Source organism: Corapipo altera, unplaced genomic scaffold (genome assembly GCF_003945725.1).
Source record: "Corapipo altera isolate COAL_440 unplaced genomic scaffold, ASM394572v1 181, whole genome shotgun sequence".
NCBI classification, from domain to species: Eukaryota; Metazoa; Chordata; class Aves; order Passeriformes; family Pipridae; genus Corapipo; species Corapipo altera.
In genome coordinates, this window is record NW_020884999.1 from 435,016 (window position 1) to 452,411 (window position 17,396).

Sequence of the window (17,396 nt, forward strand, 5' to 3'; positions counted from 1 at the left end):
TGGGGGCGCCCTGGCGCGGCGCTGTCCCGGCCCCGTCACGCGCGCCAATGGTGTCGGAGCGCTGAGGGCGGCGCGGAGGCCGCGGCCGGGCCGGGCCGTGTGAGGGGACCCGGGGGCTCTCCGCCTTCCCCGACCCCTCGGCAGCGCTTCCCTGCGGGAACCCCCGGGCATGGAGCCCGCTGGCCCTCCCGTGAGGGAGCTGAGGTGAGCGGTGGGCGCGGAGGGGGCCGCGGGTCTGAGGGCAGCTCCTCCGAAAAGTGTAGCCAAGCGGTTACGTAAATTAGCCGAGAATTAGCGAAACTTGTGTTTGTGCTTATTGGGGGGGGGGGGGGGGGAACCGTCACACAAATTGGCGGCGTTGCGCAGTCATATGAAAGAGAGGAGAAAAGCTGATTTTCTGGTTTGGGAGGCCGGTGCTGGGGTGGTTCAGGGAGGTTTATGGGGCATTGCTGGGTCCCTCGTTGTGTGTGATGAGGGCACGGGCATCTGCGCTACATTATAGACATTATCTGTCCGTAACGCACTGGCCGTCTCGAACTTGTCGCTTTCTGTGAGGAAGAAGGAGCTTGAGTAGGTCTTTGGCTTCTGCTTTTACGATGTTTGTATGTTGTGTTTTCCCCCTGTCAGTAAGTGATGTCCTGTGGGCTCGGTTCGCTACAGAAACCTGCTTAGAGGGTACTTGGGTGACTGTGACACGAAAATTAAAAACACCAAACCAACAAACACTAGCATTTGCTCAAACATTCTAAAAATCATCTGATGGTGGTATTAGAAACACTCTGACCCTAAAAAATTCTCTACTATTGAATCATTTGAGGAGTCGGTGACACTTAAATAACTTCAGTACATTGCTTGTATTTAGGACAGTGGGACTGGAAGCTTCCAGGATGGTTTCATAGAATCACAGGATGGTTTGGCTTGGAAAGACCTTTAAGATCATGTCCCAAGCCCCTGCCATGAGTAAAATCCTCCCTTTGGTACAAGCTGTGTTTGTGACATCAGGTGGAAATGGGCATCACTCAAATCCCCCCTCCTGACTGTGGGCAGTGCTTGTATGGCCCCGCAGTGAAACTGCATAATTAAGGGTGTTCTTAAAAATTTTACAAGTGTTTTTGCTTTTGATGTAAATTCTGCCCCTGCAGTCTGTGTTCTTATCAGTACTGTAGTCACTGGGCACTTTGAAGAATTGAATTTCTGTCAGTAATGACTGATGGCTTCAATATCATTTCAGTTTTGTTTAATCAGGTAATTGTCTTACAAAATTAGTAACTGGAGAGTGTTCCCAAGTGATACTCTGATGGCAGAATTGGATCTGTACCTACATTTTTTTTTTCCCCTGTAAACTCGTTTTAGAATAGCTTTTGACTGACTTCAGCATAGTCTTACAAAGAGAAACTGTTAGTGAGGGAAATTATGGATCATTTCAGTGTGGTGTACAAGGTCACTTTTCAGCTCTTCCACATACATTGTGTGTCACCTTGAGCTGATTGGGGGATAAAAATACGGCCTTAATAATGGATGTATTGGTGGGATTCACTATTTAATTATCAATGTTTATAAGGTCCTTATAGGCCTTTAAGATGGATGGAAAATGAACATTTATTGTATTTTTAAGTCAGTCTGACATGTAGCAAGACTGATGGTTGAGTGAATCTCTTTTTATAAGCTCTGACATTGAAATCACCACCTTGTAAAGAAACCAACAGACGAGTTCTGTGACCTGCAAATGTTTCTGACAGTGCTCAAGAGGAACTTTGCTTGGTTTTGGTCAGAAGTTTGTATGTTTGGGAGGATTATATTTCTTCTCGCCTACAGACAGGCACATGATCGATTCAAATCAACAATAAATTCTTTTCAATCTCGAGCTTATATAATTAAACCACATTAAATCTATTATGAAGAAACAATTCCCTGTGTGTGGTAGGACGTGATTGCAGCTTTTGTAACAACCCAGTGAGCGCGGTGGCAAGGCCAGAGTTTTTTTTTCCCTGCTGCACCCACATTTGTCCTTTTGTGTTAGAAGCAACGCTGAATTCCGCTCGATCTGGAAGACCCTTGTCTACTTGGGGGTTTTTTTTTATACACTTGGGATTTTAATGGGCCAGTCCTTCCGAGGGCAGGTTTGATTCTGAGCACATGGCATCCCTCAGCGGCGAGGATGCCTCTCAGCACTGCGAGGGGCTCTCCCTGAACGATCTGGAAAACCTGCACAACTTCCGCAGCCGCTCCGGCAGCGTCGGCAGCGCGGGCTCCAGCGGCCGCCTGCAGCTCCGGCAGAGAGTTGCCCACCTCATGGCCTGTGTGGAGGACGTCAGCTCGGACGATGAGATCCACAGGGAAGTGTCTCGCACCCTGGACGAAGCTTTCCTCATCTGCGGGAAAAAGCTGAAGTGGCAAGAGTTCAGGTTTTGTTCCCCCCCCCCCCGGCTGGTTGTTTCTTCTGGTGGCATTAGGGTTTTTCTTTAAGGCTTTAGAGGTTTCTGAGGGATGCAAAGTGACAGAAAATCCTCGTTTTCCGTAGGCAGGAATTCTGTGGGGAAATCAGAGCGTTCTTAGGGTTGGTTGCCTGTGCACGCTTCAGTTTTAGCAATGGTTTTGTGTGATTTTTGTTTGTTTGTAGGCTGCACTTAGTTACCTGGAATGTGGGCACAGCTTCTCCACCTCCCGATGTCACTGGTTTACTCCAGCTCAATTCCCTGGGCCCGACTATGGATATGTATGTTATAGGGTGAGTATATATTAAAGAACTTGCTTTGTAAGTTTATTGCAAAACTGCCAAGTCTCAACAGCTTATGGTCTGTTTTGGGAGGACTGTGTGATGTGAATCACTGTCTGGGAGATGGTTTAATGCTATTACTACCAGAAGGTGAAGACTAACTTAGTTAGTCTAACTAACAGAGTACTAACTGACAACAAAGATGATTTATAGCAGGAGAAGCTTCTCTTCTTTATGCTGCTATTTCGTGACAAAACGTGGAATATCTTTTTTGTAAACAGACAAAATGTTTTGGCTGCTGTTTGCTTTGTTATCAGGTAAAGGCATGTTCATTTTGATCTGACAGTTATGCAATATTCAGCATGTTTTAAGGAATTAGTGTGAGCTTATTAGGCATAATCTGCCATTGTGTTTTCCAAACTTTCTTAAAATTTTGAAGCCCTGACAGGTTATTTGCCATGTGTAGAACCTAACCTTGTCTGAAACTCTGCCTTCATGTGTATATAAGCTCCTTTAACTTTGTTTTTCTCGGTGTGAGATGTGTTAGACCTGTGGGTGGGTTGAACTGCTTGTGAGTGAGAAGCTGAACAGCAAGAAATTTCTGACTTAATCTTAGGGTGTTGTGATCTGTGCTCTGCAAAGGTTATATGAGCTGTGTTGAAACCAACTGATACAGTGTGAATAATTGTGATGTATTCAGCTTGCAGGAGGTGAACTCAAAAATCACCAATTTTCTGTCTGACTTGGCATTTGATGATCCGTGGAGCATTTTTTTCATGACTGTATTGTCTCCCTTGGGATACATCAAGGTAATTATTTACATCTCTTCAGTGTCACAGCACTGAAGGAAAGTGTCTTCCCCAGCTCCATTCAGATTTTCTTTTCCTCAGACTCTCTATAAAAGATTAGTTGACGGTGTTTTTTGCAGGTGTCAGTCACTTCCACATTTATTAGAAGTGATGTGTCATCACACTTGTCTTTTCCTGTTTTGTTGATAAGGGCAGTTTTAATTTTTCTCTGTTAATACTAGTGTCCTTAATTTTAGCAGTAAAAACTGGACATGTGGTTTTTCATGTCTCATTTGGAATAGTTGGGCAGTTTTGATGCTTCTGCAGCTCAGATGTGACACACAACAAGAAGCTGCTCAGCTACAATGGCAAGGGCAGGTGCTGCAGAATCATGTGATGAGTAGAAATACTCCTGTCTTAGTAAGAACACACTCTCAAGGAACAGAGTAATGAAGATTATTTAAAATGAAATGTGATGTGAACTTACACTCAACAGCATATCTCTTGTGGCCACAATATCTTTGTCTCTCTTGTTGTAGAACATTTTCTTGCTCTGTGCAATATTGGGGAACTCTGTTGTGATGTTTCTGATGTAGTCTTGCACTATAAATATCCCAGGCAATGGCAGTGATTTTTGTTAAGATTGCTAAGGTTCCTTTTTCTTTTCTTTTGTTTTTCCAGCTTGTTTGCAGGTGAAAATAAATTGCATATACGTAAACCAGGATTTTAGTGGGTATGTGTATTTATCTGAGGACTTCAGATTTGATTGAAGACCTACAACATTATATGGTAGTTTACAGGACAGGATTTTTGGGTAATATCTGGGGCATAAGATCAGCTAAAGTGCTGCCTATTTTAATAGTGGAAACAATAAACATATGAGGATATCCTGAATTTCTCTAATAAAGAGAAATTAAAAGCCTTTTGAATGTTGTATTGGTTTTCTAAATCAAGCATTATTTAGGGTGATTTTGCTGAGATGATTGCATTATCTGCATGCTAATCAGACTCAGCAGTCGTGCTGCTATTTTAATTGTGATTAAACAAAACAAAGGACCCATTGGGAATTATAAAAAGGAAGAAACCCACATTGTTCATTCTGGTTAAATCATTGCTGATAAACATTCAAAATCTGGCTGTGGGCTGACATTCAGGCCCTGCATAGAGACAGCTGAAAGAATTCCTAGTGGTATGCCTGGCTGATTTTGAATTCCAATTTATAAATGTGGCAGTTTGGACACACTAATGAATGGATGCTGCCACCTAATGGCTTTCAGCAGGACTGGATTAGCTCCAATAACAGGAGGGAGCTGTCAGGCCAGGTCATAATCAAAACAGGCAGCAAGGAGAGGTTATCCCAGGACTTATCCAGGGGGGAGGAGCAGTTACCCCTTGGCTGACCTGTGCTGAGGTTGGGTGTAGAGAGGTGAGTGTCATCCTTGGGACTTTTATGTGAAGGGACTGGAGCATAAGTCCTATGGGGAGAGGCTGAGGGAGCTGGGGTTGTTTAGCCTGGAGAAGAGGAGGCTCAGAGGTGACCTCATCACCATCTATAACCACCTGAAGGGAAGTTCTGGCCAGGTGGGGGTTGGTCTCTTCTCTCAGGCACTCAGCAATAGGACAAGGGGGCACGGGCTTAAGCTCCGCCAGGGGAAATTTAAGTTGGATATCAGGAGAAAATTCTTTACAGGAGAGTAATCAGGCATTGGAATGGGCTGCCCAGAGAGGTGGTGGATTCACCATCCCTGGAGATTTTTAAACGCAGATTGGACGTGGCACTGAGTGCCATGATCTAGTAAATGGACTGGATTTGGACCAAGGGTTGGACTCGATGATCTCGGAGGTCTTTTCCAACCCAATCAATTCTGTGATTCTATGTCCCTTCAATAACAGGGTCTGTTTTCCGAGTGTTAAGTTGGTCACAGTCAATTCTTTCACCATCCACAGGATCATGTTCCCTCTGTGCAAGGTCTTTGCTGGATTTGGCTTTAAGTATTTGTGGGACTAGTGCTGGTTCCAACAGAGGAGGGATTGTTGTCTTGCAGTGTTCAAGACATACAGAGAGGTGGTTTCATATGGATCTTGAGAAATGTCTGGGGATTGGCCACAGCAGAGTGAAATAAAGCAAATAACAACGGGACTGGAAGATCTTGGTATCTCATGAATGTAATTATGGAGAGGAGGATGGTGGCTACTGAAATATTTATGCATCATCCCTTCAGTATCCTGTTTAGTTTTTTGTTGGGTTCAAGGACAATGAGAGCATTGACATATATTCTGAAATCATTTAATTGTGTAGATATGGAGGCAGGGAAAGGAGAAATTCCTTTTTAAATTTTGGGCTGAATGTATGTACTTCTCCAGCAGTTGTATAGTCAGTGTTGTTCTTAACAGCAGCTTTTACTGTAATGTAGGCTTTTTCTAAATTAATCCAGCATAAATTGAATTATTATATTTCAATGCCTGTATTTTAAATTTAAGTTAATTTAAAATCATTTAAAAAAAAACACTTAAAATGAATTTTGTGTCTCATGCCAGGAACATTGTAAAGTCCATAACTTTTTAATGAAGGGTATCTTTAATAGACTATTTACACACACACACACACAAAACCCTAAACCACAAAAAAACCCCCCATGTCTTATGTCCTCCCTGAGTATTGTTGCTTTGGAAGTGTTTGGTAAATCAGTTTTTACAGGTACTGCAGGCAGGAGTTGCTACTGTTTGCAGCTCATTGTTTTTGCAGATGTCTAGAATTACCTGCTGTGCTTTTTAGGTGTTTTAGTGGCATTTAGAATGTTTAGTGATCTGCTGAAGGATGGTTCAGTTTGAAAAACTTGCTGCTGTTGGAGGACTTGTAGGTGTGAGCTATTAAGATTACAGGTGAAAAGTCAAGGATTTGGTTCTTCATGAACAGGATTCTTAAAGATAGAGACAAGAGGCCGGGGAGGCAGAAGCAAAGTCTTTAAAGAGGTTTGGGCAAGGTCAAATTCAGATTTGTAATATTCTGTTACAAGTGTGTTAATTAGTTGAGGGGTTGATCAGATTTGTCTATAAGCAGGGAATGTGTTCTTCACAGCACTGGAACGTGCCTGCATTTACTGTGTCCCAGGATCAAAGCCACGCTTGGTGAGGGCATTGCATGACTTCTGCTGTGGTGTTCTTCACTTACAAGCTCCTGTGGAGTAAACCCAAGTTTTCCAAATGCCTCCCTGGAAATGACCATTCCCTCTTTGGTCTCTCTCCCAGCTCTCCTCCGTTCGCATGCAGGGGTTGCTGCTTCTGATCTTTGTGAAGCACGTCCACCTGCCCTTCATCCGGGACATCCACACCCAGTTCACACGCACAGGCCTCTATGGATACTGGGTAAGGAAGGGCCTGGGACTCGGTTGCCCTGGTTACTTGTGGTGGTGTGTGTGCCTCTAAATGGTTTCATGGTGGGAGAGAGGAGATGTGGTTCAATTAAAAATTTATGAACTGCCAGGGCAGCGAGACTCGTTTGTCTGAGCCGTGTGTGCAAGTGCACTGCACAGACCATAATTCTGCTCGTTTATTAGCTGACAGGCAACAACTTTTGTAGGGTGAAATTGTATTGATTTAAATAGCAAAGATTTAGGTGTTAATAGTTACATTTGGAGGCTTTGAGTGTAGGTTCAGGGAATGTTGTTGATCTGCTGCCCCAGGGGAACAAAGGAGGAGTCAGCATTCGCATGTCCCTCTATGGTCACACGATCTGCTTCATGAACTGCCACTTGCCAGCCCACATGGAGAACACAGAGCAGCGACTGGATGACTTTGAGAAAATCCTGGAAATGCAGTTTGAAGGAGAGAATATTCCAAGTACCTTGGAGCACGAGTGAGTTGCTCACCCTGTTCTGTTGGTGTTGTTTTTATCTATTACGTGGTGAACTCACGCACTGAAGGGTTTTGGGTTTGGAATTTTTCATCCGTCGTTTTTATTTTAAATGTCCCTTCAGCCTGAATCCTGGGGGGGAAAAAGATAACCTGAAAGGTGGAGATCTGTTTTACAAGGCTGCTCTCTTCCTGTCTTTAATTACATAAATTAGTTAGCATATAGACTGTACAAGCCATGCAGGAAAGCTTTAGAAAGCCTGTTTATACCAAAAATCCTTCTGATTGCTGTTCAGTGTTCAGAGATGCAGATCATTAGGAGGCTCAGAAGAAGTTAATATTCAGGCAGTAATGAGCAAGCAGCAAGAGTGCAAGGGACTTAATTTACTGTTTCAATTACTTCAAATTTTTGGTGTAGCAGCAGGTTGTCCCTGTGTAAGCTTATCTATAACTACTTAATGTTTGTGTTTAAGCTGTTTGCATTAAGTAATATAAGTGATTAGAGCACCTAATTAGCATAATGGCTTTTATTCTGTTGAATTCTTCCCTTGGGTTAGTGGATTCCTGTAAATCTTCCTTGGTTTTTTTGCATTTATTGTTTTTTCTTCTTCTTAAGTGTCCTCTTCTGGTTTGGAGATCTGAATTTCCGGATAGCAGACTATGGCATCCACTTTGTCCGGGAATCCATCAATAACAAGCGTTACAGTCTGCTCTGGGAGAAGGACCAGGTATGTTGCCTTAGTCTGTTTGGTTTGGTTTTTAATGCATACAAACACAACATGTTAGTTAACATTACCTCTAGAGTTTCTAATTTCTTTCAAAGAACACAGACTCAGAGCAGTCATGAGGTGGAACAGGTCTAGCTGTTCATTCTCTCACTTCTCTCAGTCATAAGCCCCAATTAATTGCCAACTATTTCTGCTTTTGTTTAGTTTCTTACTTTACAATGCTTGTGTTTGACTGGAGCTTTCTTAGAACTTCATGGCTTGTCAGTTGTTCCTCACCTTAATTTCTCCTCTTCTCCCAAGAATTATTTTTAAGAGAACCTTATTCTGGAATTTGTTTTGAGTGTAATTGCTTCAAAACTTGTAGACAGATCATGTCAAGGGTTCTGGCAGTAACAGAGGCACTTCTGAATTTACCTTTCCAATTATGTTGTACTGGCTGAGGTGTTGAAGGAGCTTTCTCAATCACCCTTTAAGCTCTGCATTTTAAACATGAACTTTGAAAACTACTTTTTATTTCTGCAGTTAAATATGGCCAAAAAGACAGAAGCATTTCTTAAGGAATTCATCGAGGGTCCTCTGCAGTTTAAGCCCACCTACAAGTTTGACCTGTACTCGGATGTGTATGATACAAGGTAAAAGCATAATAAGATGAGTTAAGATGTGGGATATGGGGGTGAATGTGGGCTTGGTGAAATATCACTTTAGTAAGGAAACCTGAATTTCCTGAAGGTACTGGTTGACTGGGGCTGTTGAGCTACTCTGTTAGGCTTGTTCACTGATCAAATCTGAATAAATTAATATTGCTGGCTGATGAAGCTGGAGTCTGCTGATTGCATGAGGGAGGTAGTGAAACAACCCAGCTTCCTTTTTGGAAAGACTGGATTAACAGAATAAATGAGCATGTGTTTAGGCCACTTTTATTTTATTGTTTATGGCTACAAGTGCCCACTGGTTGTCAGAAAGGAGCAAAAGAAAAAGAGTAATTGTCTGCAATTTTTGATTTCCTTCTCTGTTTCAGCATTTTATTTGGTATGCTGGTATTTGAAAGTTAATGTAAATTTGTCTTCGCTGATTATTTTAAGTTGAAAATGTAGAATCTTAAGTTTCTGAAGTTTTTCTCTGATGCTAAAGTTTGTTGTTAAGTATTAGTCTTATATTTTAACAGGAGGATAAGTTCCTGTCCAAACAGGGGTTTTGTACTGATCTTTTTCTTTATTTCCAGAGAACAGAAGTCCCTGTTTTGGTTTAAGTAAGAAGAGAACTTTCTGAATTTTGTAGTTTCGTAAATATTTCAGAATCAAAACAAGGCTCTTTTCTGAGCTTTTGATTTGATTTCTGTGAAATATTTGAAAATCAGATGACAACTGATTTTCTTTAGGGCCTTTCTGAACCTGTCTGAAAGCTGTAGTGTTATCTACTCTGCTGTTGCACTTAACATTGGATGTTATTCCTTTATATCCAAAGACATTTTGCTCCTTAATTGAGTGTAAGGATATATAATGAGACCAGCAGTAAATCCAGTTAACAAAAAAGACTTATAATAATCCCAACCCAGACATTCTACAAATGATTCATAGCCTGGAAGTCTGTATTGGCTCATTTAAAGAACAAAAAGTGTGCTTGCACATACTGTGTGTGAGCTGCTGCTGTTCAAGCAAGCAGAGAGACTTTGCTCAGATGGGGGGAGATCAGCAGACTTGAAAAGTGTGCTCTTAATGAAATCCACAGTATTTTGTTACTTTTTGATACTTATTCAGTGTGAATTTTGAGGTTTTGTTTCCCATCTAACCTGCCATTTTCTCTAAAATAGTGAGTGTATTAACTTAAGCTGTTTCTTTGGTATTTTCTTGCACAGCAGAGCAGACATATGGCAGCTCATAAAGATTTCTGTCGGTTTATATAATTACTGGAGTAAGTGGGATAAGGGCCCTTAGTCACTTAAAATCTTTCCACCTTACTAAAGGTGAGTCAGACTTGCATATGGGAAGGGGTAAAATAGAAATATGTTGAATATTGAACTAAATGGCATTGGTTTTGATATTCAGAGTTATAAAACTGACAGTTTTCCTTACACATCCTGCTCATTAACTGTTATAACTCAATCCAGTCCATTCTAATTCCTCTTCCATAGGGTATGATCTTTTCTCCATTTCAATTTGAAGTGACACATCCATACAGAGAAGTTGCTGTTAAGTCTTCCTCCCCCTGCAGAGGGAACCACGGAAGGCTCATGTCTTCTGTTGTTACTGATATGGAACAGGAGGAAACTCTGCATTATCATTACAGTTTGATGTACAGCACAGTTGCAGGCACAACTTTCTTGATCATGGAATTTTGAAAGCCTCTTGTCTAAAGACCTGCAATGCAGGCTGGTACAGTTTAGAGGAACTTTTAAATAATTGCTGTGGCACCTGTGATTACCATAAGCTACCCAAGTTTGTCCCCTTCTTTTGTTGTTAAAAGAAACCTGTCCTCAATCATCTTGAATAATTTCGAACATCATTCACACTCTTCTACATATTCCTTATGTTTATGCCCTCATTTCTCAGAATATCTATACATTTGAAGCTTGGGGCAGTTGCTGTATTATCTCAATGTTCTTGAATTTATTTTTTTTTTTAGGAGAAAGTATCATTTCCTGTATGAAGCCAACTAACCCACTGAAATGCCCTTCTCCCCTTCATTTTACTCCTCTTTCAGAAACCCATGAAACTGGTCTGTGGTTAATGGAGTTCAAATTGAGGAAATGTTGGTTGTAAAGCATTTTGAACAGAGCTGTAAAATGAAGCTTGAATGCGATTGCCCTCTTTTATTGATACGTATCTGACTGTCTTTCAACTCTGAGTAGATTTTGCACAGCATTCTTAGCTTTTGCCAACTTGTTTTTCTTCTCATTTCACTTTTACCTTACATTTTTGCAGTGAGAAGAAACGAAAGCCAGCATGGACTGATAGGATTCTTTGGAGAGTGAAACATCTCTGCCAGAATGCATCAAAAGAAGGCGAATTCTCTGAAGAAGAGCAGACAATTTTTGTTACTTTGCATAACTATGTCAGTCACATGAGCTATGGCATCAGCGACCACAAACCTGTTACAGGAACATTCGGGCTGGAGGTGCTGTCCCAGTTTTGTTGTTAAGAAAAAGTTTGTTTTACCAAGTGTTACCTTACAGAATCTGGTTTTCTAAACCAAAATCTCTCTTTCCTTCTATTTATAGTGAAGGCAGCAAATTGGTGTCAGTTTATTTCCACTCAGTTAGGAGTCCCACAGCAGCTGTGGCAGAGAATAACTTGAATAACTAAAAGAATGACAGAGTTGACTGACTTTAAAATCTGTTCTTTTGCCTAGTTGAAGCCTCTTGTCTCAGTTCCTTTGGTCGTGCTGAACCCTGAGGGGGAGTGGAGTGCAGAACACGATGTTCTCATCCGCTACTCCGCAGTGCCTGAACTCCCGAGCAGTGCTTGGGACTGGATTGGGCTCTTCAAGGTACTGTTCTCATCTCATGGTTCTTCAGCAAAGATGGTGAATAGGACTGGAGGAGGTAGTTGCTAGTTTTAGGGCATTGTGATTCTTGCCAGTGCAGAATTGTGTCTCCTTGATTACCATTAGTTTCTGTGTGCTGACAGTTTAGCTCCACAGATGTGAGTTCTTTCACACCCTTAGATTCTCTGCTAAGATACTGTGGTGATTTATTTAAATAAAATGTTAAAGAAGCTATGGAAAGGAGTTTCTGCAATTCAAGAGATTTATGTACCAAAGAAAGAACTAAAATTAGTTAGTGGAAGGGTGAGAGAAACAAAAGTTATGTGCCTGCCCCTAAAATGTTTTTATCCTAAAAGTGCAGTGTTATAATTACGTCAGTGAAGTAGTAAACAGCTCTCACAACTTTGAGTTTTCCATGTAATATGCTTTTTGTTTCCTTCAGAAAGCTGATGGTTTGCATCTTTCTCTGCAGGTGACTTTCAGGCATATGAATGATTATGTTACTTATGCTTGGGTAGAAGATGATGAAATCTCTTCTAACAAAGACAGTAAACAAGTAAGTCAGTTGTATTTCTTTCTAATGTAGTTTCCCACAGAGTAGCATTGAAGGTCTGTGTCCCCCATATCCCCTTCCTCTGGGGGGTTCTGTATCCTCTTTCCCAGCTGAAGCTAATTGGGAGCAATATTATTGTTTAAAATCCCTCTTCCTAATTCTTAGTAATTTCCAGATAGTCTGGCACACCTTCTCAGTGTGATCATATAGCTTAAGGGAATTGATGAAAAAGCAATTTATTCCTGTAGTGACTTTTCACTGCACGAAAACTACTGTCATTTTATATTTTAATCTGTTTCTGCCACTGCATTAAGTAATGGGCCATTTTTTCACCTGATTGTCCAAGTTGCTCAATGTATCCTTAGTATTTATTATTTTGGTTATAGTTGTAACTATTTACACAGTTAGTTCCAGGTACTTAATACAGCTCCAGATTGAGGTTTCTTAGACTTTTTGTTTTGACTGCTGAGTGTTTGGGTCCTTCTTTAAAAACTGCTGTCTGTTACAAAGCTTGCTAGTAGTGATTTCCTAAAGTGATTGAAAACAAACAAACAAAACTTATTTGGAATACAAATGATGTGTTGCCAGAGATATTTATCTGAAGAAACAGAAATTGAAATTTAATTTTGGAGACACAATTTAATTTAATTTAATTTTGGTGACTGCAAGGATGGATAAGATTTTCCAGACAAGGGAAAAGCAGTTATTTCACGTTAAAGATTTTGTAAGTTAGCATCAAGTTTACAACAGGAACCCAAAAATTGTATTGTGTAAATACAAAGCTTAGAAATCTGAGCATTATGAATGTTGTTTTAGCAGGACACCGTGGGGTGCAGTTTGGGGACGGGAGGTTTCAGGACAGGAGCAAACCGAGGTGGTGCTTTGCTCTGCTGTTCACACAACGGCTCCTTGCCACCAGGAGGCAGCTCCACTCCCTCCCTGCTGCTCCATGGCCTTGTCCTTTCCCCTACAACCACTCTGGGCTTTTTCTTCTCCCTTCTCACTGAACCAACTCATCTTGCTAACATGGTGAAGGATATTCCTTTTCCTCCCTGACTTAGTTTTCAGATGGTTTCATAAGTTATTTCTATCCTCATCCATTTTAGTTTGTTTTAAAACCTACTCATAAATAGTCAATACTGATTTTTAAGGTGTCCTGAATGGCAGAGACTGATTTTTTTGTAAAATTCTTTTTCTGTGGAAGTTGCTCATTGCCTCTTCTTATTCTTGTTGCCAGGTTTACATGAGTGCTTCAGAAATACCTACTATGGGAGGAGAATTTTTGCTGTGTTATTATAGCAATAACTTGCAGACAATAGTTGGTATCAGCGAGCCTTTTCAGGTAAGGTATTTGGAAGCACTGATTAATGTTGATGTGATCTTTTCAGTTTCTTTTGCTTTCACATGCATCTGAACATAGATGTGTGCAACTGTGTTAATACTGGAGGAGGTGGCAGCAGAAGGAATTCTAAAAATTATATGTCCTGGCTAACATCCCATAAAAGAATTTGCTGATGTGCTAAAAGACTCTTGAGTAGCTGTTATGGCAACACATAGCAGTGAAATAAGACAGGTTTCTTCTCTCTCAGCTTCCACTTTTGGAACTTCAGGCTCTCATGTTAGGTCCTAGTTTCTATAAAAATGAGAACTCAAGTGCTGCCAGGTTTCTGGCAGATTGTAAGTGAGCTCTTTGTGCTCCATTCTGTGATAGATTTGCACAGAAGTGTTTCCTGTATATTAGTTACTTGAATTTGGGAAAGACAGTACAGCTGGAACTCAAGTTAATTGTTTAACAGGCTTCATTTAATTTCTGAAAGGATCACTTAACCTGCACAAGCAAGGTGAAGTGACCAAGCATTGCTGCTTCTACACAAGCACTGTTTTTTCCAGAATAATTTTGTTTGTGCATAATTTTCCGTGCTGTCATGGCTGTGCTAATGTGAAGTAGAAGTTCTGCACTGTTGTTGGATGAAGGGGTTTTAAAAGACTGTGGAGCTGCATTGCCTTAGGGGATACAGTAATGAAAGTCACTGGGCTGGCTGAGATATCTCAGTGCTACTGTTCCTGTTTTTCTCTCTGTTTTGCTAAGAAACATGGCAGTGTATTTCTGTTGCCTCTGAGCTTAATATCTACCAGAGACTCTGCAGGATGGTTGGCAGTTGTACATGGATACAACATCCAATATGCCTTTCTTTTTGCATGACACTTAATGTTTTGGTATCAGTTTAGTGGATTTTTACTAGATTTTTAAATTTTCTCAATTTTTAGCAAGCATGACAGACATCTTTCTGTAATGGTATGTTGATAGTGCAGAGCAAAACAGTGGGTTTGAGTTGTTAATTTGTTTTTTAACTTGTTTTTCTCCCAGATTCTGCCCAGCAAAACTTCAATAGAAAAGGATTTGACACAGGAAGAGAACAGTTGGATGCAGAAACCTGACGATCTGGAATCACGTGATGAGTCTGAAGACAGGAAGGGGATTTAGTGGTCCTGATTCAGGAGTCAGATGATTCTTTATATCTTAGTGATTGTAAGCTTTTACTCTTAGAAGATGGAGTAAGACAGGTAGGATTGTTCAGAAACTTTGTAAGCTCGTGGAAGATAATTTATTGTGGAAACAGATATTTTTATTATGGGGAGAGTAACTCTCTTGCACTGGATGAGAACTGTAAAAATAGCACTTAATGAATGCTGTGTGTTTTAAGGTGATAGACATTTCTAATACAATGATTTAACCTAAGGAAGTTGCCATGTTTAATAGATTTTTAGGCTCCCTTTTTTGTAGAGGATATTTTATTTACCATGCAATATTTACTATGCTGTAACCACTTAATAATTGATTTCCAAATTTTGAGTTCAAATGAAGTTATTTTAAAATATTTATTAGATATGGCCAGTTAGCTTGTTTTGAAATTTTATTTGACCTTCAAATGTAAGCTAATTACCCTTTGGGAAACATGTGTGACACCAGGTCACATGAAAACAAAATCTTTGGGCTGTGTAAAGTCTCCTTTGGTAGATCCTTTTCTTCATGCCTTACTGAGAACTCTCTGTAGGATTTTCCATTTTTAATTTTTCCAAATTGAAATACATTTATCAAAATGTATTTTCCCTGATTTTTTAGAAATTCTTCTTTTATAAAACAGTTAAGCAATTTGCCTATTGCCTTTCTCCCCCTCATTAAAAAAAGTAAAATAACACAATTTTTATACCAGTCCCTGGCTCGGAGTTGACCAGGATCCCACAATTTCTGAAAGAAATGCTTTAGCATAGGTGAGGAGCCTATGATTGTGAAGAATTTGGCATAATCTGTGCTATAAAAGTTGTAAATCTCTTCCATTTAGAGCAATCAGTCTTAAAAATTTCTGGTTTTCAAATGGTGCTTAGACCTTAATACATCCTGTGCACTTGAGGGTGGAGATGCAATAAGAAACTTTATGTACTTTAGGAACCTGAAGGGTAGTTAGCTTCAGAAATGGTTTTGTTTCTTGATGAGGAAATGGAGATATTTGGAAAGGATAGGAAGAAGCACCAACATTCCACAGAACCTGAGACTGCAGTGCTGGAAAAGAGCACTTGTGAGTCTCCCCTGTTACAGATACAAAGCTTCCAGCAACCTACCATGTATGGTAAGTAGAGTTAGTTACTAATCACTGGTTAGGGATGGAAAAGAGCAAATTTGGTTCAAGTGGAAGAGCAAAGGGTGTTGGTGTGTTTATGCTGGAATGCTGCTTCAGAAATGAATCAGTTCCTTTTTGCCCTCTTTCTCAAAGCCTTATTTTTTTCAGGAGTGTTTTGAGATAGAAAGTTAGCACCTTGGTGTTTGTTTGGCGGTTACTTGCTTGTATCATTCACTGTATAAAATCTTTGGAGGGCCAGGTGTCTTTGTATGCTGTGGGAGCTCTAACATAGGTTATCTGGTGAGGTAGTTGCAGTGGGGGTTAGGAACACTTGGCCTCTGTAGGTTTTTAGACATATTCAGCTTAAAGCTTGGTGTTGGGAACTGCTCCCAGTTGTGAGTAGCGAGGGCAGGTTCAGAGGATCCTGTGTTCATTGCCTGGATGAACACTGCCTCGAGGTTTACAGTCTGTACATTCCTGTTACACTTTGGAACAATACTAGAAACAGTTTTCACATTTGTACCGGTCTCGCAACAATTTGTTTTGCACTGAATCTTTCAGGTGTGAGACTTCTCATGGCAATTAGGGCACCAGACAAATCCCTGCTGAATTGCAATAACTCTTGCAGTTCTCGAGTTGTCCTCTGTTTCTGATTTCACTTGTGTAACCATTACCATACTCCATGCAAGGAGATTCTGTGGAGAGCCCAAAGAACAGTGGTCTTTGAATTCCAGACCACAGCTGGTGATTTATTGTGGACCAAGATCCAGTTTCTTCCAAGCAGGGTGCATCTGCTGTTCGGGAGCAGCTCAGAGGGGGAGCCACGCAGCCGCTTTGCTGGGGCGAGACACTCGAGAGCCCTTCTGTTGTGTGGGAGCTGATAACCCTCTGTCACTGGACACAGAAGCTGCATTTTGTAAACTAATCCTTTGAACCACAGGACTTCACTGAAAATGCCCACGGCAGCTGGGATTGGAACTGCTTGTTAGTAGGATGCTGCACAGAACTGTACTTCTTTCTTCAGTATTATGCACACAGAGGCACTTTTGTTTACTACTGTTACCTATGGTAGCTTTTCAAACTATTCCATGACCTGCAATGATGCAATTTCTGATGAAATTTATCTTTCTTAAAACACCTTTAATTGGATGTTATAATCACTGGAAGTGTTTTTATACTCATGTGTTTTCTTTTCATGTACCTCTAAAATAAATCCTGGCAGTGAAGTGTTGTACGTGGCCTCTGTTGATTTGGGACTGAGCATATTGGTTTGGGTGGGGAGGATTAATTTGTGCATGGTAACCCTTCTCCAGGAAACTTTGGTCATGTTTAATGCACAGATACAACAGTGTTTTAGAGTGGAAATCAGTCAATAATAACATGGTGTAGGGCTTTGGGCTGCAAAAGAAAGGCAAGGACAGATGCTATTTTACTTTTGGATAAAGCAGATTCGTCTAATTTTTTTTCCCCTATTTCAATGAACCCAATATTAAATGAACTTGTCATTTTGCATTTCTGTCCCCCTTACCCCACTGAGGAGGGTTTGGTATTTTCCTTGTAAAAATGCACAAACGCTTAAATTGCTTTCTTCATTTTTAAGAACAGGTTCTTCTAATTTCACTTTTTCACAGAGAATTTTTCACGGGGTGATTAGAG

General features: G+C 40.7%; 1 protein-coding gene across 3 annotated transcripts; it reads left to right on the plus strand.

Moving 5' to 3' along the window:
- The first annotated feature begins 38 nt into the window (after positions 1 to 38).
- INPP5K (inositol polyphosphate-5-phosphatase K) lies at positions 39 to 16,971 on the plus strand. Of its 3 annotated transcripts, none has more exons than XM_027666885.1 (13): positions 39 to 204; positions 2,121 to 2,405; positions 2,621 to 2,728; positions 3,417 to 3,525; positions 6,754 to 6,870; positions 7,188 to 7,360; positions 7,973 to 8,084; positions 8,607 to 8,716; positions 11,006 to 11,198; positions 11,433 to 11,570; positions 12,040 to 12,123; positions 13,358 to 13,462; positions 14,489 to 16,971. In XM_027666885.1, exons 1-13 carry the CDS (start codon positions 170 to 172, stop codon positions 14,603 to 14,605), a joined length of 1,686 nt encoding a protein of 561 aa, XP_027522686.1. In that variant the 5' UTR covers positions 39 to 169; the 3' UTR covers positions 14,606 to 16,971. The 3 variants fall into 3 exon arrangements, with proteins under 3 accessions (XP_027522686.1, XP_027522684.1, XP_027522685.1); XM_027666883.1 differs by lacking the exon at positions 2,121 to 2,405 and adding an exon at positions 9,307 to 9,333 and having other exon boundaries at positions 40 to 204; XM_027666884.1 differs by lacking the exon at positions 2,121 to 2,405 and having other exon boundaries at positions 42 to 204.
- The last annotated feature ends 425 nt before the right edge of the window (positions 16,972 to 17,396 follow it).